Genomic DNA, 23341 nt, shown 5'->3' with positions numbered 1-23341 from the left:
GCTACCAGGAGGCAGGCCAGTACATCTGGAGATGTGGAGGAGGGCTGTAGGAGGGCAACAACCCTGCAGCAGGACCGCTACCTCTACCTTTGTACTAGGAGGAACAGGAGGAGCACTGCCAGAGTCCTTGAAAATGACCTCCAGCAGGCCACTAATGTGCATGTGTCTGCTCGAACGATCAGAAACAGACTCCATGAGGGTGGTATGAGGGCCCGACATCCACAGGTGGGGGTTATGCTCACAGCCCAACACCGTGCAGACTTTTGGATTTGGCAGAAAACACCAAGATTGGCAAATTCACCACTGGTGACCTGTGCTCTTCACAGACTGAAAGCAGGTTCACATTGAGCACATGTGACAGACGTCACAGAGCCTGGAGACGCCGTGGAGAACATTCTGCTGCCTGCAACATCCTCCAGCATGACCGGTTTGGCAGTGGGTCAGTAATGGGGTGGGGGTCGCATTTCTTTGGGGGCTGCACAGCCCTCCATGTGCTCGCCAGAGATAGTCTGATGGCATTAGGTACAGAGATGAGATCCTCGGACCCGTCGTGAGACCATATGCTGGTACAGTTGGCCCTGGATTCCTCCTAATGTAAGACAATGTTAGACCTCATGTGGCTGGAGTGTGTCATCAGTTCCTGCAAGATGAAGGCAATGATGTTATGGACCGGCCCGCCCGTTCCACCATACCTGAATCCATTTTGAGCACATCTGGGACATCATGTCTCGCTCCATGCATTGTACAGGTCTGGGAGGAGATCCCTCAGGAGACCATCTGCCACCTCATCAGGAGCATGTCCAGGCATTGTAGGGAGTCAACAGGCACGTGGAGGCCACACACACTGCTGAACATAGTTTTGATTTGTTTTAAGGACATTACATCAAAGTTGGATCCGCCTGTAGTGTGTTTTTTCCACTTTAATTTTGAGTGGCTCCAAATACAAACCTCCATGGCTTAATAAATGTGATAATTTTTGTGTGATATTTTTTTTTGCTGTCAGCACATTCACCACTATGTAAAGTATTATATATTATATTAAAGTATTAAAGTAAGTATTGTATTATATTTTATAGAGGTGTGTGTGTGTGTGTGTATATATATATAAAATTAAGTTCATACTTAAATTTTTGGTTTTGCTTAGCCCCCTATTGAAAAGAAAGTGATTAAATTAAAGGTTACCATCAATTAACACTGTTTTACTCTATAAATAAAAGATATCAATAAAAATATGTATTTTAAGGAAATTTTACACTCCAACAGGTAGCCTTGACTTATTTGGTTGAATTAACGCCAATGAGACAATTTGCCCCTCTCTTGACTTTTACATATGAGATATTTGAGGGGTATCTTGCATGAAAAGCCCAGTTCTGCTCCGGCTTTAATTTTCTACAGATGGTCTCACATTTTCAAGCAACCTGTGATCTTTGGTAGAATTCTTGGGGAAGTTTTGCTGCAGCAACGTATCCCCAAACCATGACACTTCCAGCTTTCCAGTTGGTATAAGGTTCTTTTCCTGAATGGTGTATTTGGTACACCGCAAAAAGCAACTAAAAGTAAGTAAAATTGTATTGAAATTTGTATGTTTTTCCTTGATTTGAGCAGGTAAATAAGACTATTTGCCATGGAATGAGTGTTTTTACCCCTAAAAATAGATCATTAGATATCCTGCACTTGAAATAAGACGATGGAGATGAACTGTTCTTATCTGAAGTGCAATAATATTATTCCATCGGCAAATAGTCTCATTTACCTGCTCAAATAAAATAAAAATACACTAATATAAATAATATTTTACTCACTTTTAGTTTCCTTTTTGCAGTGTATATGCCAAATATGTCCTCTGTTGTTATGTCTAAATATTTCTAGACTTATCTGTCCAAATAACAAAAATTGTAGTCTTTTGTCTATATTCTCTACGGTACTTTAGTCAGACCTTCATGTTTTTTCTTTGAGGGCAAATATTTCACTCTGCAGTGCTCCACTGTAAATTAAACTTCTGCTGCTTCTTTCACTTTTACATTAATAACAGCCAGATCCTGCTGTAATTCTTGAGATCACATTTTGAGATTTTATGACACTTTCTTAAGCAGCTTGGACTCTACTTTCAGGCTAAATTTGCTTGGACGGGGCAGACACGGGCATGTTGGCGCTTGTTTTGAAATGTCCCCCACTTGGCACTATATTTCAAACAGTGAAACAATTCATTTTAAATATTCTTTAAATCCTTTATGAGAATTGTAAGCTGCTACAATATACGTTCTGAAAGTGTGAAGGTTTAACATTGAAAAGCACACCAACCTCAAAGTCTGATGTTTAATCATGGTCAAACCTCCTTCAAAATCCTGAGTGGCGAAGACCTGATCATGTGCTGCGATTGTGTGCCTTTAGCAATTTTAAGCAAAAATAAATGTTGGTTTTTCCAGACTTCTTCCTCACCAAAATTGCATTTCTTTCATTATGTTTTGCAGAAAAATGTCAAAGGGTGTGTGCTTCAGTTTTTATTGTTTACATTATTTATTTAAGTTTATTTGGTAGGGACAGACACATCGACATAGACAAACTGAACAAAATAGTAGTCCCATGTTTGCGTCACAGTGCAATAGCAACAGCTAATTCGCAGCACTTGTCCCTAGATGGGCTTTAAAAGTACCTTCTAAAAATTGAAGTGATAATCATTTAAAATAGCACAACATAATGTTGACAACATCTACAAACAAACAGTGAAACATAAAAACATCAAAAATGGTTACAGTTTTGTTTTTTGAACATACTAAAAGTGGTTACACACTTTAAATCAACTGGAGGTGAGTTCCAAACTGCAGATCCTCTCACGGACAGAGCACTTTGAGCAATTATTTAATTCCTCAGATAGTTAAGATGGAGATCAAACATCCATAAGTCCAAATATGTTTCAGGTATGTTAGAAAAACCCACAGGCATTTGTAGGGTATCCTTGACTGACATCTTTGTACATTTAGATTCTTATAATCCTTTCTTACCTCTAAGCAAAAATGGATTTTGATAAAAGACGAATATGATCCGATATAAGTGAAAATAAGAATACTTTTTAGATGAACTTTATTTCTGGGTGATCAGAGAGATCAGGTGTTGAGTGGAATGGGCTGAATGCAGAATTTGAATCCAAAGATGCTTCGATGAGGCAGTTTGTTTCTTTTGGCTGAAATGTACAAATTATACTATGATGGATTATTTAACATTAGGAGTGATACAATTTGTCAAGTGTTCTATTATTGTCTCAATTATTAATGACAGGAACATGACGGTTTTAACAGAGGTTGTAAACCTTTTGAGAACCATTGTAAGATAGGGTTTAAATCAGTTTTGTAAATAATGAGAAATAACAAAGATCTTAAAAAAGCAGATACTGCCTAAATCAATGCATCACAAACTGTAGCCTTGTTTATTATATTATATATATATATATATATATATGCAAATGAGGCTGAATATAATGGGTAAATGCAGAGTCAGTAGCTGCCTCCTGCTGCAGTGGGAGTCAAAAGATGTACAAACTGTGCTTCTGTACATGCATAATTCTTATAATGAGCTCCTCATCTGCACACGCGTACATGAAACGAAGTGAGCAGCATGGGGTTGTGTGTGAGCGCTGGTGTTGGGGGCGGGGGTTGGGGGGGGGCTTTGTCTGTGATAACTATCTCTGACTGGGTTAGGGCGAAGGTCTGTGATATCTCCCAGCCATCGACACACAGCGTTGCTGTTAAGACTCACCCCACAAGCACCCTGTCTTCCTCACCTTCCTTCACTTCTTCCCACCTCTCCTCAGACTCCCAAGTATTTCCAGCATCTCTGTATTTCAAATTCAGGGTGCGACCGGAGGGGCCTGCTGTAGTGTGACCACCACCCGACTCCTCCTGCCGCCTTCGCCCTCCTCAGATCCCTTCTCTACCCTTTTTCGCGCTGGACTTCTCTTTCCTCACGTCCGCCCCCTCCGCCCCTCCTTCCTCTCCTCCTCAGCCTTCTGCGGCTGCATCTGACTGCACAGGTCTGTTTGGCATGCAGGAGGCTCCTGAGGCCTGGCGCGTCTAAAGGGCAGGGTGCCCAGAGGCAGGAGACGCGGCCCCACTGACAAACACCGTCTATCGAGACCCCGAGTAGCCAGCACAGCCGGCCGTGTGTCCAGCCTCGTGCAATTTCCCAAACCTCCAATTCACGTCTACGCCCTCAGCCCTGAAAGTTGGGCTCGTAACCTTTGCTTTATTTCAAAAGCAGGCGGCTCATCTGCTCTCAGGTGTTAAATATCATACACACGGATCAAAGGATCTGGCTTTTTCGACGGAACGAAGTATGAACTCCGCTGAGGAGAGGCTGGATGGGGAGCGGCGACAAAGATGAAAACCACGCGAGGAAAAATGGAAGAACGAAGGACAAGGAGTGTAACTCCTATTCAAGGCGCAAAAAACCGTCTCCCCGAATCCCTCGCTTTATCATTCCCCTCCATATTTTTTTTACTTTTTCAAATGCATTTACATGTGCTGAGGTATTTCCCCCGGGAGCACGACTCTAATTCAGGGGGTAAGATAAGCCATCAAAGTTAGTGACAGAGAGGGCGTACGGGTGACTCAATGACAGGCTGAGCAGGAGACAAGTCGGGGAAAGGCTGTCATGACTTATGCTCATGCACGCAAACAGCACACAATGATTTCAGTTGCTCAAACCGCACCTTTTCCTCACTTTATAAAGACGTTATAAGACAAAGAGGAAAGGTGGTTTTGCAACCGTGCACACACACACACACACACACAGACACACACACACACACACATCCTCTCATACAGTGCATACGCTTCTGCACGTACAATGGCATTTTCTCCCCAACAACTGCTCTTGTTTAGTATGCGCTTCCTTTGGTCTTGAGGAGGAATGATCCTCACTCTAATGAACTAGGGCCTGCCACTTGAATGTAAAACAGGATTTAACCCGTCTTCAATGTCAGAGCCCCTCCCTGGGGCTGCTTCAGACAACACACACATACGTATTCAGCAAGATGCATGCAGAACACACACCCGCGCGCCCGCGCACTCCCACACGCACGCATTCATACATTGCGACGCGTGCCTGCATATATAGTTTCTCATAAGTGAGACTCTCTCTGCTCCTTTGTGTTCATTTCGAACCAATTTATGGCCCGAGTCTTTCTGAAACCGTCACTCTCGGGTGATGTCCTGCCAGGGGTTGCTCTCATCTGCTCCATATGTTGCCTTTTTATTAAGGATTTTTATTGTTTTTGTCCACTTGAGGGAAATGAAAGATTGTCCATTTGGTCTCTTCCATAATAACGTATGAACAAGTATAGTCGGTAACACAGAAATGTTTGTATTTACTTCTTTTTTCTTAAACTCCTATTTGTTTGCGTATGTTGTACGTCAGTGCTTTACACTTTCTCACTTTTTGTCAAATAACTGAAAATCTCACCGAAATTAAACTGGGGGGTTTATGTGTAACAAACCAGTAGACTGGAAATGGCAGGCTAATGATACATGGTTGTCAAAAAGTTGTAACAAAAATAAAAGTGAAAGGTTTGGCATTGATTTGTATTCGGTCCCCCTTTACTCTGGTACCCTTGAATAAAATCCAGTTCAAACAACTACCTTCAGAAGTCATTTACAGAGCATTGCAAAGGCCTTCTCCCCTTGTTGGCTTTTTACCTATTTTGTTACATTTTGTCACAACCTGTGATTCAAATGTTTTAATCTTATTTTGTGATTGATCTGCACAAAGTAAAAAATATAAAAAAATAACTCAAAATAATGAAAAAAACTATTATTGCCATGTGTCTATGTAGCTGCCATGTTAAAGTTAAGCCCCTAGAAAGTTCTAGTGAAACCGATCACTTTCAAAAATCACATAATTAGTGAAATGAAGTCCCTCTGCACTGCAAGAAAGAAACTAAAAGTAAGCAGAATTTTCTTGAAATGAGTGTATTTGCACATGATTTGAGCAGGTGAATAAGATTATCTGCCAAAGGAATATGATTTTATGCACTTTAATAGGAAACAACCCATCTCCTTCATTTTATTTCAAGTTCAGTATAACTAATTATCTTAATTTAGGGGAAAAAATGCTCATTCTATTGGCAGATCATCTCATGTACTTGCTCAAATCAAGTGCAAATACATTCCTATCAAGAACATTTTACTTTCTTTTTGTTCATTTGTGTGTGTGCAGTCTAAGCTTTAACGTTATCTGTCAGCATAAACACACCTTCTCTGAAAGGCACCTAGAGGCTGCAAAACCACAAAGCAAGAAGCATCACACCATGAAGACCAAGGAGCTCTCCAAACAAGTCAGGGACAGGGTTTTTGAGGGGTACAAGTCAGGGCGTGGTTATAAAAAAAAATATCCAAATCTTTGATGTTTCCCCTGGAGCACAAATCCATCATCTTTATATAGAAAGTGCATGTTACCAAAACAAACCTGCCAAGAAAGGACCACACACCAGTACTTACAGACCAGGCAAGGAGGGACATTAATCAGAGAGGCAGCACAAAGACCAAGGTAACCCTGAAGGAGCTTCAGAGCAAAGATTGGAAGCTCTGTCCATAGGACTACAATAAGCCGTACCCTCCATGGAGCTGGGGTTAATGGAAGCGTGATCAGAAAAAAGCACCTATTATATTAAAAATAGGACGTTTTGAGTTTGCCAATAGGCACATGGGTAATTCCCCAAATATATGGAAGGTCAAATTAAACTAAAATCTAACTTTTTAGCCACTGTCTGGGGCAAACCCAACATCCCAACAGTGAAACATCGTCGGTAGTAGCAGCATTATGCTGTGGGGATGATTTTCCACAACTGAGGGAAAGATGGATGGAGCTAAATACAGGGATATTCTAGTCTGCCTGGGATTTGAAACTGGGATGGAGGTTCACCTTCCAGCCAGACACTGACCTGAAGCATGCTGGTAATCATCTTGTCATTGCAACGTACGTTCCAATGAAACTTGTGCTCTACATTTAACTCATCCCTTGGGGAGCAGTGGGCTGCCAGGGTGTGATGCCTGGGGTGCAATCTAGGGCTAAGGGTCTTGCTCAGGGCCCAAAAGTGGCAGCCTGTGGAGTGGAACCCAGAACCTCCAGGATGAAAGTGCGATGCTAAACCACTAGTTTAGTGCTCTAACCACTGCCTAAAAGTAAAGCAACACTAGAGTGATTAAAGGGGAAACATTTAAAAGCGTTGCAATTGGTCTAGTCAAAGTCCAGACCTCAATCCAACTGAGAATTTGTGGCAATACTTGAAGATTGTTGTTCACAAGTGAAAACAATCAAACTTGAAGGAGCAGTTTAGCCTTGAGGAATGGGCAAAAATTCAGGTGACATGATGTGGCAAGCTCATTGAGACGTGTCCAAAGCCACTAGCAGCTGGAATTGCAGCAAATGGTGGCTCTAAAAAAAGTACTAATTTCAGGTATGGGCAGTCCTACGCGCTGACGTTTTTGTTATTTTGTCCTATTAGTCGCATGCGTCACAATTCGAAAATCTTCTTTGTAGGCATTTGCTGTAAATGTAATTTAAAACTTTCAGACAATCGATTCTAATTCCAGGCTATGAGGCAACGAAAACAGGTACAAATAACAAGGGGGGTTGTTACTTTTAGCAAGGCTCTAGTAAATAGTCACAAAACAGTGGTTCTGTGAAGACCTTAATAATTATCTCCCCTTTTACTCCGAGTTCCCTTAAGGAACGTCGCCTCCCAAGCACAGAGAGCATTAATCAGAGAAGCGGTCAAGAGGTCCATCTTTGCAGAGATCTACAGCTACGGTGACAGGACAACTATTAGTCATGTACTTCCACCTTTATGGAAGAGCAGCAAGGTTGTTGAATTGTTGAAAGAAGGCCACAAGCTGTGTCGGAGATGCGGCAAACAGGTCAAACACGGAGCTCTGATATCATCAGGCACGAAATGCTGGACTGTAAAAAGGTAGCAGAATCCTGCTTTGGGGATGTTATTCTTCAGGAGAGACAGGAAGGTTGGTCTAAGTTGAAGATGGATGGAGCTAAATGCGTGCAAAGGTGAGGCAGGAAACCACTTGAGACAGGAAGCTCACCGTCCAGCAGGAAAATCCCCCTAAACATGCAGTCAGAGCTACAGCAGAAGGATTTGTAAAGCAGATTCATGTTTTAGGACGGGTTGGATCTAATTCAAATTAAGAATTATTGGCAAGACTTGAACATTGAAATTCCCAGAGGATCTCCTCTTTATGAGCTGAAACTACTTTGAAAAGAAGAACAGGCAAAAATGTGAGCAACTAAATGCTGAATGCAGATAGAAAGGCACCCTAAATACTTTCATCTTTAATTGTAGGGAAAGGTGGCTCTATGAACTATGAAAACAGTATGGTGAATACAAGTGTACGCTACATTTTTAGAATTTTATTTGTAAAAACTGTTTTAAAAACCATGTAAAAACTTCCTTTGCCCTTCATAATTAAATATAAGTGTATCTTCTTTTTATGTTTCTGCCCATATACAATCCAAATAAAATTATCAAGGTATATTATTACTTTTGCAAGGGGCTGTATATGTGCTAAAAAGCTGCAACCCGTAGTCTGTTAAACATTTTATTAAGCTGCCTGTCACTGGCTAGTGTTGAAATACTTACACATTTACAAAATGCAAAAGTAAATGAGGAACAAACCTGCAGATCTTTAAAGTGAGCCACTTGAATACAAAGTCAGACTTTTCATTAGGTTAATCAAAAAGATGAGCAAGAGTGAAGAAAATACAACAAAATCTTGATTTGTGCTCCTCTACTGGAATATTTTATTGTTATCTTCATCTGCATAATTGTTTTTTTCTTCTTTTTTTTTTAATCTTTACATTTGTTCATTTTCTTTGATGGGTGGCTGACATATTCACAAACATGTGAGGAGGATAATGTTAGATTCACAGTGATGGGCATAGGGGTTAGCTTTTTTTTTTTTTTTTAATTCAGCAACAACAAGAACAAAAGACAGAAACAAAAAGACACCCACACACAAGCAAATGCACACTCGGAACAGCATCCACACTCGCATTTTTACACTGGTAAACACCCGAGAACAAGTGCGCTCCCACACTTGGCATTTGTGACGGCTACAACATATGCGTGTATTGCACACAGCAGATTGAATGGTTTTCTTCCCCCCCAAACGTCGGACTTGGAACATCAGGTTTGTGTGTGAACTAAATCCTCAGCGGATACTAACGATAATCTCAATTTGGAGGCAAAAAAAACGGCCTCAAAATTCCAAAGATATGACATTTTTTTTCTGTGTTTTAGCGGCCGGTGCAAAAGACCTCATTCCAAAGTGCTAGTAAACAATTTCTTAGTTCATATTTTTTATAATTTATGGAAACTACCCAATAGTCTGGATGTATCATTGCAGAGATATTTTTTTTTTTTGTGTGAAAAGGGTCAAAGTTTAGGATTTTAATGTTTTCAAAATGCAAACTCCCAAGTTGTGAGTGTTTTATCTAATACAAGCACAAATTGAAAAGTAGAAAATGCATTTTTTTTTCAGTCATAGTCATGAAAAGCATTTTAATTAGTATAAAACACTAGTTTTCCTTTCATTTTGAACCATGTATAGCACCTACCACCTTTATTGGCACCCCTGGTAAACATCTAAAAAGCCTTAAAACAAATTGATCTGATATTGCAGAAACATTATCTCACAGTGAAAAATCGGTGAGCTTTGGAAACGTATGTCCCTCTCTTACAATCTTCCTCACTGTACATGTAGACAATATGAGCTTGACTCTTTGTCCAGCCTAGTTTGCTGCTGATAAAACTTTAAATCCTGGTTCTGACTGCCATAATGGAATAATCTACTGTACAATATTTACCTGATCAGCTCTTTTTTTTTGTTTCATTCACCAGTTTAATAATTTACTTAGTAATTTACCTAAATCCCTTGAACCTATGGGTTGGTATCAGAATATCATAAAATAATGCTTTTATAAAAAAATGAAAAAAAAAATGGCAACAAGTATGTTTAATGCTGTTAACTTATCGTAACTTGTCATTAAATTCTAATAATATTATCTGTAACATTTGTTACTCTCATTTTGACACATAAACTTAAGTGAAAATATACAAAAACACATACTAAATTTAGTATTAGTTTTCAAGCACTTATTGCACAAAATAATTGACCTTTTTGTCTCATTATAAACCAACACGAGTATAACAAACTGATATTTGGTGGGTAATTATTCAGGCTATCCGTTCCGGTAGCCAATCTGCTCTTAGTCAGCTGTCAGACTGAAATTACTGTTTGCTTGCAACTCTAATTTCATGGCTTTCTTCTTAATAAGAGCGGAGGGAGGCGCTCTTTCAGTTTCTACAAAGTGATTATCCATGCATATTTACACATATTTGCAACAAAATGTGCAAATATGTGTAAATATTCTTGCATTATTCTCTTTTTTTTATTATTTTATTTTGGACTTAATTTATACTTGGCTGAGCCAAAATTCTCCTTTGATCTCATTATTCCATTTAAGTGACAATAAAGATATCTTTGATTACTTCAGAAATAATTCAGAACAGCTAAACTTGTGTTCCTTGTAAATAAGAACAAAGTGTAGTGCTCTTATTTAAGCCAGCTGACTGGCAGTGTGCAGCAACAGCTGGGAAAAAAACAAAACTAGGACTAGGTTTGAGTGAAATACTGTGGTTTTAAAATTGGCTATCATTTTTTAAACCTTGCTACACCTTGATACTGGAAAAATGCCCATTTCTCGTCCCCTGACACTCCTATAATTTTTTTAAAAAGTATGCTTTTCCTACCTTATATTAGCATTCAAATTAAAAGCAGGTATTTACTGTGAAATTATGGTGCTGCAATAAAAGATGAATTCATCTGTACATCTTTACCGGAGATGCTAATAAATGTCGAGAGCCTCGTTCCTCTACTTTAATTTAAGTCCTTATTTCAGGTTGACTGGTTTTATTTATTGACCTCAAATGGTCATATTTTAATGACCACTGAGGGTCTATTTATCGACCTGTCTTTTTTCTTTTTCCTTTTTTTTTTTTTTTTTACACAACTACCACAACCCCCTCCCTCTTCAGTGCTCTTTGGTCAGTCTATATTATTAACGACCACTTCTGTTGTTTTCTGTTTTAACAGGATCAAACATCCGAGTCACCAAGTGCATCGAGTTCACGCCGGAACAAATTTCAGTAAGTGCTCATAAAAAACACAAGAGGTCCAGGTGACAAAAACACTTTCTGTCCCGCACCGTTTTCCTCCCCTAAACATTCTCAGAAATATACTTTTTTCAAAACATATAAGACGGAAAAGAAACGGAACGAGTACTTGGATGACATTGCACATCCAATAAAACTATGTTATTTTTTTTTTCTGTTTGGACGCAAAGATCCTACGTCAACGTGTTAATGTTTAAAATAAAACAATAAAAAACAAAACGACAATATGGCTTTCATACACAAACGCAACCTCAACTTGATAAAGAATATACTATAATTAACACTTAGTCAAACAAATTACCATCTTATATTCAAACAACAACCGTCTGCGATGCGGTTTCCTCTCTGGAATGTCTGGGACCACATTATTCACGGTTTTGTCCCAACACTGTGCTTTAAGTATGGCTGACTGATGAACACATCTGTAATATCTTTCAGAGATCAGATATAAAACATCAAAAGGTCATCTCTATCTATATTAAGGGAAACCTTACAGTTAAACTCTCCTCCGGAGCCCAGTGAAAGAGATACTTTTTTTTTTTTTATATAATACTGCAATGATAAAAAGGTTTTACTCCAAATGTCTCTTTCGTCCCTCCCAACAACGTGTCCGCCTCCTTCTACTGTTTCCGCTGGATTAACTGGAGTAAAAGTGACATGGGTGTAAGCTGAGGATCTTCGTGGTTTCGTTCGTAGCTATGTACAGTATGGCTTCTCCAAGTGGAAGAGACACAGAAAGCATTGCGGTCGTCTAGAGAAAGACAGAGCAGAGTTTATTATTGTTGCGGAGATGAGAAGTCTTTAGGGACAGCCAGTCAAAAGTGTCCATGTCATGTTTTTCTCTGAGAGCCGCTGTCACTGGTTCAGAGTAAATTTTTGTGTCGTATTCTTCAGATTGCGGTTATTCAGCTCATTGTCCAATTAGTAATGTCCTTAGAGGCCTAATGTCCCGTCTTTCGTGCCCTTTTCGGTGTCTCTCGGTCTGTCATGTCACTCCGTTTTTTTTTTCATTTCCCCTCTCTCCTTCTCCCCCCGGTGAGGTTCAGTCCTCCTCTGTGCCCGCAGCCCCCCTCAATCCATTCATACAGAAAGGCAGGCCGGAAGAGAAAGGGCTGTCAGACGGCGAGAAACCACTGAAGGGTGGCAGCCCGGCCAGCCGCTGTAAGTGTGGGAAGAAGGTCGGCGGGGGTCCCTTGTGGTGATCCGATCGTAGCTGCAGGCCGTCACCGTGCCCCGTGCCATGATGGTGGGAGGGGGGCAGCTCCGGCGGAGCGTAGCGGATAGTGCTCGGGGCGTAAAGGCTCTGAGGGCCCTGCGGGCCGAGAGCAAGGGGGTGAAAGAGGACCCGTCCTGCCGCGCCGCCTGCCAGTCTCTGGAGCAGCTCGAAGTCGGGGCCATTACCTGCGCCGCCACCAGCGGCGCCGCGACTGACCGCCCCGGAGACAGCCCTGTCCTCACGCGGCTGTGGGGAGGACACGGACATGGCGGGGGACAGGGCCGGGGAGGGAGGGGTGAACAAGCCTTTCGGCGGGGCTTCGCTGCTGGACGAGGAATCGGGGATCGGGGTGGTGGGGCTGTCGCCGTTGAGGCTACTGGACGGCGTGTGTGCGTGCGACGGCTGGGGCTGAGAGGTGTGCGTGTGGGAGGTGGAGGTTTGCGTGTGTGACCCCCAGCGCCCTCCAGTGGTCAGGACTTCGTGTTCAGTCTTGATGGTGGGACTGCCCGGCATGGTAGACGGGGTCACCACGCTCTTCAGCTGCTGGATAACAGCCCGGCCGTTGTGCACCCTGCCCGCTCTGTCCCCTCTGGTCGGGGTGTCCCCTCCTCTGCTCTGTTTGCCCCCTCCGCCGCTGTCTTCCTGCTTCAGTCTGTCACTGTCCCCCCCCTGGTCCCACTCCGGCTCGTCCTCCTCGTCCCCCTCGCTTTCACTTGCCAGGTCTGAGGAGGCTGACACGGCCTCCTCTGTGTGTCGCAGTTCCTCCAGGCGACGGCGACTTTCAGGAGGCGCTCCCTCGTTGTCAGACCTCAGCAGGCGCTTCCTCCTCTCCTCTGATTGGACGGCGGGGGCAGCGAATTTCTCTCTAGCTTTACTGTCAGGGTCACTTTTTCCTGCTGAACTCTTCCCCTGTGTTTGACCTGAGGAGGAAAAGAGATCATAGTGAAGAGAAGGAGTTCCTCACCAAACCTCGGTGTATTTTTTCTATGATTTTACTATGTGACAGACCAACGCAAAGTAGTGAATAATAGCAAAGTAGATGGAATAAAAGCGATACATGGTTGTCAATTAATTTTACAAATACAGATTTGTAAAGTAGGGTGTACATTTGTATTCAGCCTCCCTGGGAAAACATTTGTGAAACAAATTTTTGCCGCGATTACAGCAGCAGGTCTTTCAGGACTTCTCTACCAGCTTTGAACTTCTAAAATGGATATTTAATCCATTCATTGCACACTTTGACTGGGCCATTCTAACAAATGAATCCACTTTGTTTTAAACCATATAATTGGACGTTTGGGTGTATGTCTGGGGGTCTTTGTGCTGCTGGAAGCTGAACCTTTGCCCCGGTCTCGAGTATTTTGCAGCTTCCATCAGGTTTCCTTCCAGGATTGCCCTGCACTTTTATACACAGAGCATAAATACACTGCAAAATATTCCTGCATCATGATGCTGCCACCTCCGCGTGTCAAATTGATTATGATGTGCTAGAGGTGGTTCTTAGCACAGCGTTTAAAAAAAGGGCCAAAAAGTTCATTTTTAGCCAGATTTACCATCCGCATGCTCTCTGGGTTGGCTTTTGAGAAACTGCAAACAAAACCCTGGATGGCTTCCTTTCAGCAATGGATTTCTTTTTGCTGCTCTTCTATGAAAGCGAAATATGTAGAGTGCATGGCTAATAGTTGTCCTATTGGTAGATCCTTTCACCTAAGCTTTGCATATCTGCACTGCCTCAAGAGTCACCATTTACCTCTTGGTGGCTTCTCTGATTATTGCTCTCCTTGCTCAGCCTGTCAGTTTAGGTGGACAGTGATGAATAGTGACGAATCGAACGGTACACTTTCACATGTCCCTTGTATGGTATATTGTTTTGAAACCTAAGCTTTAGAGTTTACCACCACATGTTTATTCCCCTGCCATGTCTGCTCTGTCACAGAAAAGCTCTATTTCCAGAGAGTATAGTAACACACGGGTCGACACCATTTACTAGTTAGGTGACTTCTGAAAGCTATTTGGTACATTTTGCAGCAATGTCAAAATAAAGGAGGCATAATCCAAATTAATGCCCAATTTTCACAATTATTTGCTAAAAAAATTTTAAAACCAAATATCCTTTTTCCTCCCACTTCACAAATATGCACTGCTTTTTGCTGGTTTATCAAATAAAATCCCAGTGAAACACCTAGAAATTTCTGGTTGCAACAGCAAACAAAAAAGTTTGCAGGTGTGAATACTTTTGCAAGTAACTCTCCTCTGACGTCTTTTCTACAGGCAAGACGAGTCGTGTGCTCTACCTCGGGCCTGTGGGGAGCCATCAGTGGGGGGCGAGCTGACTCGGAGTCTCTCCGCTCTTATGCTCTCTGGTAGCTGCAGCAGATCCAGGGGTGTGTCGGGCATCTCAGTTCGACTGGATGGATAGAAAAGAGAGAGGTAGAAATATGAACGAATGATCAGCCACTTAAATCCACTTACATTTAAAAACAAACCCAACAGCACTAGTTTGAGTGAATACTAAGAGAGAGAAACAACATATAATCAGGCAAATAACAGCCTCCAATAGGCAAACTGCCTTAGTCGCTTCTAACCTCCGCCTAGCACACCCCCAGCCCCTTCAACAGTCCTTAATAAACAAACATAAGCATTAACACACACACACACACACACACACACACACACACACACACACACACACACACACACACACACACACACACACTATATCCCATTCAGCAGCCCACCTATACAAAGTTAAACTCCGACAAGGAGAGGAGGGTGTTCGAGAAGTTAATGAGCTCTTGTAATTACAACACTAATTAACTAAAACACCATTCAGACCTAAAATTCTGACATCCATTTGTACTAATTATATAGCTTCAGCGTAATTAGCATTGAAATTCAGCCTACTCCTCTTGTTTTCGTCTGACTGCGCCGTTGTAGAGCCAACATTTAGCTGTTCTGCGGCTGCGTTTGTGTGTACGTATGAAATACATTAAGACATAACCAAGAGTAATACGACATTTAAAAGGTAATTTATATTTAAAAACAAGGTGAAGACATTTGAAATGTTGCGTTTCAGCCTAAAAGCTTTTCAATAGGATCATATCCCCTAATTCAGGGTAACAGGGCTGAATAACAAGAGGGTACTGTTATTTTTGCTGCATACTAATGTTGCATCACACCGCGGTAACTACGAGTGCTTTTAAATACTTTAGTAACTGATTTAAAGTATCATCAAAAATAAATCTCTTTAGCATTTTTCCACACATAACTTGTAAAATGAGATTCAAATCTGTTGTCCCTTTCTGACCTCGTCCACACCCTAACTCCAGACAACTTTCCCCTAATAATATGTAAACATAGAGGGAATAAAGTTTTCAAATGATGATTTGATTTAAAAAGGGAAAAAGGGCTCTCCAAAGCAACCTGGACATTTGTGAAAGTTTAATTATTTGTCTTGTTCAATGATGAAGGACTTGTCATTAACCACATTTGAAAAGAAATCTGAGTTCCCTTTCTCTTGTCACACCCAGCTTGAATTACTTTTAGACCTATGTCATAAAGAAACTGCTTGAAGAAACTAATCCAACAACATGAAGAAGGCTAAAAGGTCTTTAAAAAAGCAATGCAACATACCCCAGCCCAGAGAAAATACAAATCTAGGAACAGTTGTCACTGACATCTATTGGTTTAGGAAGCGCTACACTGCAAAAACGGATCTAAAACAAGTAAAATTTTCTTAAAGTTAGTCTATTCGTCCTTGATTTGAGCCAGTAAATAAGATTATTTGCCAATGGAATGAGTATCTTTGCCCCTAAAATAAGATAATTAGACATCCTGCACTTGAAATAAGATCATGGAGATGAATTGTTCCTATTTTAAGTGGAAAAATCTTATTCCATTGGCAAATCATCTTATTTACTTGCTCAAATCAAGGACAAATACACTCATTTAAAGAAAATTTTACTTATTTTTATTTCTGTTTTTGCAGTGTACAAAGGCATTTCTAAGGCTCAGGCCCTCCAGTAACCCCGCAGCAAGAGCCCTTATCCATAAAAAGAGAAAGCATGGAACCGAGGTGAACCTTTTATGTAAATTGATCAACAAAAAGGCTAGCAACGAGGCAACGATAGCCCAGAAAAACAAATAAAGCGGTGCAGGTCGTTGGTCATGATTAAACAGAGACCGGGCAAAAATGGGAGCGTGCCAAGGTGAAAACTACTGCAGACCAAAAGAAAGCAAGAGGCCTATCTCCCATTTGCCAGACAACATCTTGCTAATTCCCAAGACTCTTGGAAAAATATTCGGTGGACTGAAGAGACAAAAGGACCGCTTCAGAAATCTGTTCACGGTGGCTGTTATTCTGGCTTCCCCTCACCCTTTGCCCTTTCTCTCTCTCCTTGTCAAGTGTCTTTAAATAAAAAATGAAAGCACTAATATTTCTAAGTCATGCTGCATTTCAGCGGTTTGTGTTAAGGCTGTCAGAATTAACAAGCTCAAAATAATGTGCTTTGAAGTCAGGACTTTCTCAGTAACCTCCACATCTCCACCAATAATCCTTCCATGTTTCATCACTTGTCCCCCTGAAAGGATTTCTGCACACAGGCAGAATACAGTTCGCATATAAAAAGCTTTTTTTTTTTTTCTTTTTTCTTTTTTTTTTTTTGAGAACAGCCTGCGGATGTGCAGCTGCTGGACTGACCTCAGGACGTAGTTCACCCAGATGACGTTGCGCTCATGGGGGGCTTTGTGATTGATGGAGACGGTGGCAGTGGACTGAATCCACAGGTAACCTCCTCTCCTCTGTAGCCAGCGGTAGTAGCCTGTCACCACCTGGCCTTTCCTCAGCACTGGCAGGGGGGAAGCAGACAGGTTGGTTAATAGGGCAGTTCAGGAACGCGGCAGTAGAGGGCGCTTTGCACAAGAAGACAATGCACACCCACAGCATGCTCTGCAAGCTTCCTAATTTCACACTGAGACTAACAAGAAACTGTCTACATATGGATGTGTGTGTGAGACTCACAGTCCTCGTGGCTCTGCCGGATATTTTCCAGGTCTTCCACATGGACGAAATGATAACAGGTATGTCCCACCACTTCTGCGGGGGTCAGATCCATATACTCTGAGATCCTGCAAAGCAATGTAGGGGTAAAAAAAAAAAAGAAAAAAAAAAGAAAAGACAAACTAATTTGTCAACTAAACAGAAGCAGATGTATTTTCTAAAAACCACCAGCTGGCTGGGGATTCTGCCAGCCGCTCATGAAAAAACATGAACGTGGGAGCACTCCAGAAAAAACAACACACCCCAAAAAAAATGTACACGTCGGAAAAATGCGCGGTGACAGATATTGTCCGCCCGAAATAATAATGATAAAAGAAGTCACCTGTTTTCGCAGTATGTGACCTGCAGGTCCATGTTCACTCGGAAGACAAACATGTTGCTCTCCATGCGAACTTCGTTCAGCGTGGAGGGCGGGAGCGTGTGCGCGAGAGCGACCAAGCCCATTGGGCGACGGACCGAGCGCGTGGAGCCCGGGACGAGGGCAGGACGGTAGCGGATGCGTCCGGTCACGTGGATCACCTGACAAGCAGAGCACGTTCCTTAAACACAGGGCCAGGTAGGACCACAAACTACCCACATTGATGCATTCAGGTGGAGTTTGAACTGACTAATGGGACGAGATGACTGCTGTGAGCAAGACAGCAAAACAAGGACGGAGCTGCTCTGGCGTTACAGCATGGAGAGCAGTAAACTCTGTTAGGTGAGGCGGTTCAGTGTGTAATAAGGTCACAGCTGTAAAGCAACGCTGCTGTGAAACGCTGGGCAGCAGGAAAACAAAACCCCAAGATTCTCAGTGTTTTATGCTACCACAGAAATAGGAAAACGTGCATGGCAATGTTTAGTCATAGGATAGTATATGATTGCTTGAGTTAAAATATGGCGGGTTCATAGTATCACAAGCCAAAATGTACAAAATGATCTTACTGCTTTGATTTAAAACAGACAAACATAATTAATTTCTATTGCTTTAAAGATAATGTGACTTAAGGGTTATTTTCTAAAACATTTGTTTACATGATAATTTGTTGGGTATTCAGCCTGCCGTCGGCAGCAAAACAAAGATGGGTCTCTTAACTTGCCAAGCGCTGTCAGCTTGATAAGGTGGTGCTTATAAACCCCTTTACACAAATATTTCCAAATAGCCAATTTTATATTTCCTGCAATAGACTGCCGACCTGTCCAGGTTGTACCCCATTGACAGCTGGAGATAGGCACCAGCTTCCCTCGTGACCCCACAGGGGATAGACGTGTTAGAAAATGGATGGATGTTTCTTGTAAGCAAAGAAAAGTAGTCGCTTTCTTCCAGCAACTTGACCAGCTGCGTGCAGCAACAGGTAAGACAGCGGCAGCATTATGTTACGCTGTGTTGGATACTCCTGTTTCACCCATTTTGCCATTTTAGAGCATTGACTGGTAGCTGACTTTTGTCTTTTGAAACGGACCGGCAGGATGTCTGGATCCAGCCATGGATACACACTGCTGGGACTTTTGGTATGTGTTTTAATAACTGTCAATTGAAAGTAGTTATTTTTATTCTAGCTGTAGCATAGTGTAAAGAAACCTGGTTGTATGACTCCCGAAAATATTATCCATCATCAAGTGGTCACTCAGAGTTATTTATTTATTTTTGACCAGGGCGGTCAAAGTCTATCATATCTCATAATAGTCGAAAACAGTAGTGGAAGTAGAGGTTGGAGGTTACAGCACAATGAACTCTACTTGAACATCAATTTGTCCACGGTCGCTTGCCTGCTGCCAGATTGTTAAGTCTGGTTGTTCTATCATTGTCTATGTCTTCGGTTTCCATTCATGGGATGTTCATATTCACGCCTGCACATCTAAGCTGCCAGGGGTGTGACTTTGACTGACACGCATTAATGAATCTGATTGGATGAAGAATGACACAAAAAGTGCTGATTGGCCTCGTGCCAGTGGAGAATATTCAGGCATCCAATGAGAGACCAGCATGGAGTCACATGGAAGTCCAAAAGTTTTAGAACAACCATACACACTCCGTCAACATTAAATATATGAATTTAGACTTGTGCAAAAAAAATAACCCCAAACAAAGTCAAATTGGAATGGGAATGCTGAAAAATCTGACAAATCTATGAGAGAGCAGATGTGATATTTACTTTTTATTTTGTAATTGTTGTTTACTATCTCTAAGCTTTCCTCCAAACAGCCCCGAAAGAAGATCAGAACCATATAAATGCAACCAGGGTGTTCCAGATCTTATCCACGGAATACTTTTCCAAGAGTCGTGGGAATTATCAAGATGTTTTCTAGTATACGTGAGATAGGCCTTTGTGTTCTTTTGGTCTGCCGCAGTTTACACTTTGGACGTCTCCCAATTCTTCCCAGACTCATTGTTATTGTTTGATCACGAACACAGGCCTGCAGTGCCTTATAAGCTGTTCTTGGTTATTTTGTTACACCATCCCCCACCCCCTCCCCCCCAAAATTAAATAAAATAAAATCAGAACTAGGGTTAAAAAAGCTTTCTGTAAATAAACTAACACATGTCTATGAGTCCTTTTGGCCACACCGTTCAGGTGTTACCACAGCAACTAATTACAAGTTGCACAAATTGGCAGAGGTTCTATGTTGGATGCTATTCCTGACATAAGTGGGATATGAACCTGGGTCCCCCCTATCCAACACATGGATAGGGGGGAAACACTACAATGCACGAACGTAGCTGGGTATGAAATCTTTTTCTTTTTTTTCTCTCTCTCTTTTTTATTGTGGGTGCAAAATACAAATATCACGGAACAAAATGGCAACTACTGGGTAGAAATGGGGGGACCACCCAGAGAAGGGGCAAAGTTACCCAGAGCGCTCTATGCTTCATTCACCTGAAACAATAATTTTACAGATGCTCGAAAAAACACAAAACTGCCAGAGGTCAAATCTGCACATTTTTGTCTTGACTGGCTCTGGTCGGGAAGTTAAACAATTAAAAAAATCTAATTTTCTTTCCCAAAGTACTGAATGCATTATAACTAAGACCTCTTACCGTTATCATTCTAAAGACACATCAACTAGCAGGATGTACTTTGATGCAGTTCTCGTAGCTTATTAAAAAAAAGAAAAGGGCTATGGAGATATCCTTTATTGCATTATTATGGACACATGTTTTAATGCATAAATTTGGCTACTAGTAATTTGTTGTTGAATTCAGTGCTACTACGTCTATTAAATAACCTGCAGCGCAGCGTTTCTTCTTTATGCGCCATCAGCCCTTAAAAACATCAGAAATGGTAGAAATTGGAGTCGACAGGAAAATTGCCAACTAGAATTCTCTACCAACCAAGAAAAGGCAGATCTTTAGAAAGCTCAGGTCACTAAAGCTCTTTTTCAAGCATATTAATATTACTATAAGCCATAGAAATTTTATGATGAAAAATAATTTTTCGATGTTGAAACTGTAGCCTCTGTCTTATGCTGTTTAAAATATGCAGTGTTTTGAGATTATGGTGAATTGCTTCTTAGATACCTTGTATCCCGAGGACTTGACATGCAGACCTCGTTTGGTGAGTGTGGACTTCATCCGGATGAAAAATCCCCGTTCTGGAGGATCGTCAGCAGCAGAATGAGGACTAGAGGGACCTGCTGTCAAAGATTAAAACATCTTTTTAAATGGCCGATAAGCAGCAAAACTACTACTACTAATAATAAAAAAAATGTCTTTGTTAATAGACAGATTTTGTTCAGGGAAACAAAAATGAGCCGCTTATTACGAGACAAAAAGTACCAGGCTCAGGGGTACCGGCAAGTGAAGAGGTGGAGGCGGTGCTGGAAGCGCTGTCGGGGGCCGTGTGGCAGCCGGCCTCAGCCCGCAGGTGCGGCTTGATTCCCAGCCGCTCCGCCATCTCCACGTGGTCCGCCGGGTGGATGTAGTCGAACACGCTGCTGCCGGTCAGCTCCACCTGAAGAGAGGCACAGCCACCCATCAAAATCCGACGCTTAGAGCGCTAACACCTACACGTGTGCAGGTACAGCTCCCACAGGGGTGGGGAAAAATCAATATATGTTATGACAGGAAAATGAAAGCACCGCTCTGGGTTACTACTCAACAAGGAATGAGGAAGTTGTAAGACATCCCCCCCCCCCAGCCCCCCTACCCACCCAGCTTCCACACTCGCACACACATACAATCCAGCCTCAGAGGCCTGTGTCACTACAGTGGTACACAAATAAAACCGGGAGAGATAAAAAATCAATTGTATTTGTTGATTAAAAACAGTTGAACCCCACCCAAACTATCTCAAAGGCACACATTACTATTCTTCACTATTGTTCCCCTCCCTGCTCCTTCTTTCAGTTCCAGCCTTCCCCAGCCGGCGTAAAGAGTGGCGCAACAGCTCTATGCGACGCTATCATCATAATGCATCACAGTCGCATCTCTAATCATTTAAAGGTAATAATGGTGCTGCTGTTGCATGGCATCCATAAAAGCTGCACAATCTGAGGCGGCGTGATTCCATCTGAAGGTGTATAAATGAGTCTGCACGTGTCCGCGAGAGAGGGAAACAATATCGGGGTGGAAGGTGGGGTGGGTGTATGGGCCTTCCATTATGGTATGCAGCTTCTGTTACATTCTGTGAATGCTTGTGTGTTCCCCCCAACGTGTGTTTTTTGTGTGGCGAAACCATTTCATCTGATAAAACCCACGGCCGCAGCAGCCTCACACCCTTGTCTGTAGGACACAGCCATTTATTACCGGATTAGAGCCATTTACTGCAGGCTTTATGGGAGCTTCAGCTGGTCCTCAAGGACATCACAGCCGGGGAAGAGGGAGAGGAGAGGGAGTGGAGGAACGAGCGCAAAAGGATGGCGAGAAGGAAACCCCATCAGACAGGGTGAGGGCAGTAGAAAAGGGTTGCTTTAAAAACCCAAAACCATACACGCAAAACAGGCGTAGGTTCTACCTGTTTCCACCTGAAAGAGCCCACAGAAGTCCCGTGGAGATTCACGGAGCACAATCTGTAAGTGTGCGTTTTTTTAAAGCCAACGTTGCCGTCTTTGCTTTTTACATGGACTTGGAAAATGGTGTAACTGGTCCTCATAAATCTAAATATAAAGGCTAAACAGGTAATAATGCTTCAGCTGGGCAAATCAAGAGTATGCTCAGTGCAGCCTCCTGTCTGTTTGCATTGAGGGAAATTTATTACCTGCACGGCTACAAGACGCTCAGCAAAGACCCTCCTGCTTTTCTCCCCAGAGCAGAATCTGCAACCACACACTGTATGGATCAAGCTTGCTGACTATTCGTGAACCTGTAAAACTGTGACAGCTGTTGCTGGATCTAATCTTTCTGCAAAGAGTAAACATGGCGTCATCTATTGATGAGACTCTTTAATGTGAATATTCATAATTCCCCCTTTATAATTCTACAAAGGTAAAAGAATAAGTCCACAAAGTCAAAGAGAATAAGGCTCCTACTGTTTCTTTCTCTAAATTTGATTTGAATTCAATGACATTAAATTGAATGAATGAAGGTTACATATATGTGGGAATCTTTAAACTGTCATTCAGTTCTTTATCAGAGATGTTTAGGGTGCTTTCTATGATGAAAAGTGTCCTCTGTCCTAAAGTCTTTTGCTTCCTCTAACATGTTTTCTTTCCAGGATTGCCCTGTATTTACTGTAGCTCCACCCATTTCCCAACCAACTACATCTCCATCTATCTTCCTTAATTCAATGATTCTTTTCCGTTGGGCTGCTTGCACTTTGAATCGTCTTGTTACTGAAAAGCTGCCTTGCCTTGATCTCAACTTGTTTATTTCTATTATCAGTGCTTAAACATATAGTACAGATATTAG

The 23341-nt window shown here is 41.9% G+C and overlaps 1 protein-coding gene across 4 annotated transcripts in view; it reads right to left on the bottom strand.

Annotated features, from left to right (window-relative positions):
- Positions 1 to 9294: 9294 nt before the first annotated feature.
- The window catches only part of npas1 (neuronal PAS domain protein 1), a 67990-nt gene continuing 53943 nt past the window's right edge, over positions 9295 to 23341 (bottom strand). The window contains exons 6-12 of one of the 4 annotated variants that reach the window (XM_036130205.1): positions 21272 to 21446; positions 21014 to 21126; positions 17837 to 18033; positions 17476 to 17582; positions 17155 to 17302; positions 14750 to 14862; positions 9295 to 13375 (exon numbers count right to left, since the gene is read on the bottom strand). In XM_036130205.1, coding sequence (XP_035986098.1) covers positions 12282 to 13375; positions 14750 to 14862; positions 17155 to 17302; positions 17476 to 17582; positions 17837 to 18033; positions 21014 to 21126; positions 21272 to 21446 — 1947 coding nt within the window. In that variant the 3' untranslated portion in view covers positions 9295 to 12281. Of the gene's footprint in view, positions 13376 to 14749; positions 14863 to 17154; positions 17303 to 17475; positions 17583 to 17836; positions 18034 to 21013; positions 21130 to 21271; positions 21447 to 23341 lie in introns of all 4 variants that reach the window. The other 3 variants (XM_036130204.1, XM_036130206.1, XM_036130207.1) reach the window with 3 other exon arrangements.

This window comes from Fundulus heteroclitus, unplaced genomic scaffold (assembly GCF_011125445.2).
Source record: "Fundulus heteroclitus isolate FHET01 unplaced genomic scaffold, MU-UCD_Fhet_4.1 scaffold_300, whole genome shotgun sequence".
NCBI classification, from domain to species: domain Eukaryota; kingdom Metazoa; phylum Chordata; class Actinopteri; order Cyprinodontiformes; family Fundulidae; genus Fundulus; species Fundulus heteroclitus.
The sequence above is the reverse complement of the archived record's forward strand: the minus strand, read 5'-3'. Positions and strand labels throughout refer to the sequence as shown.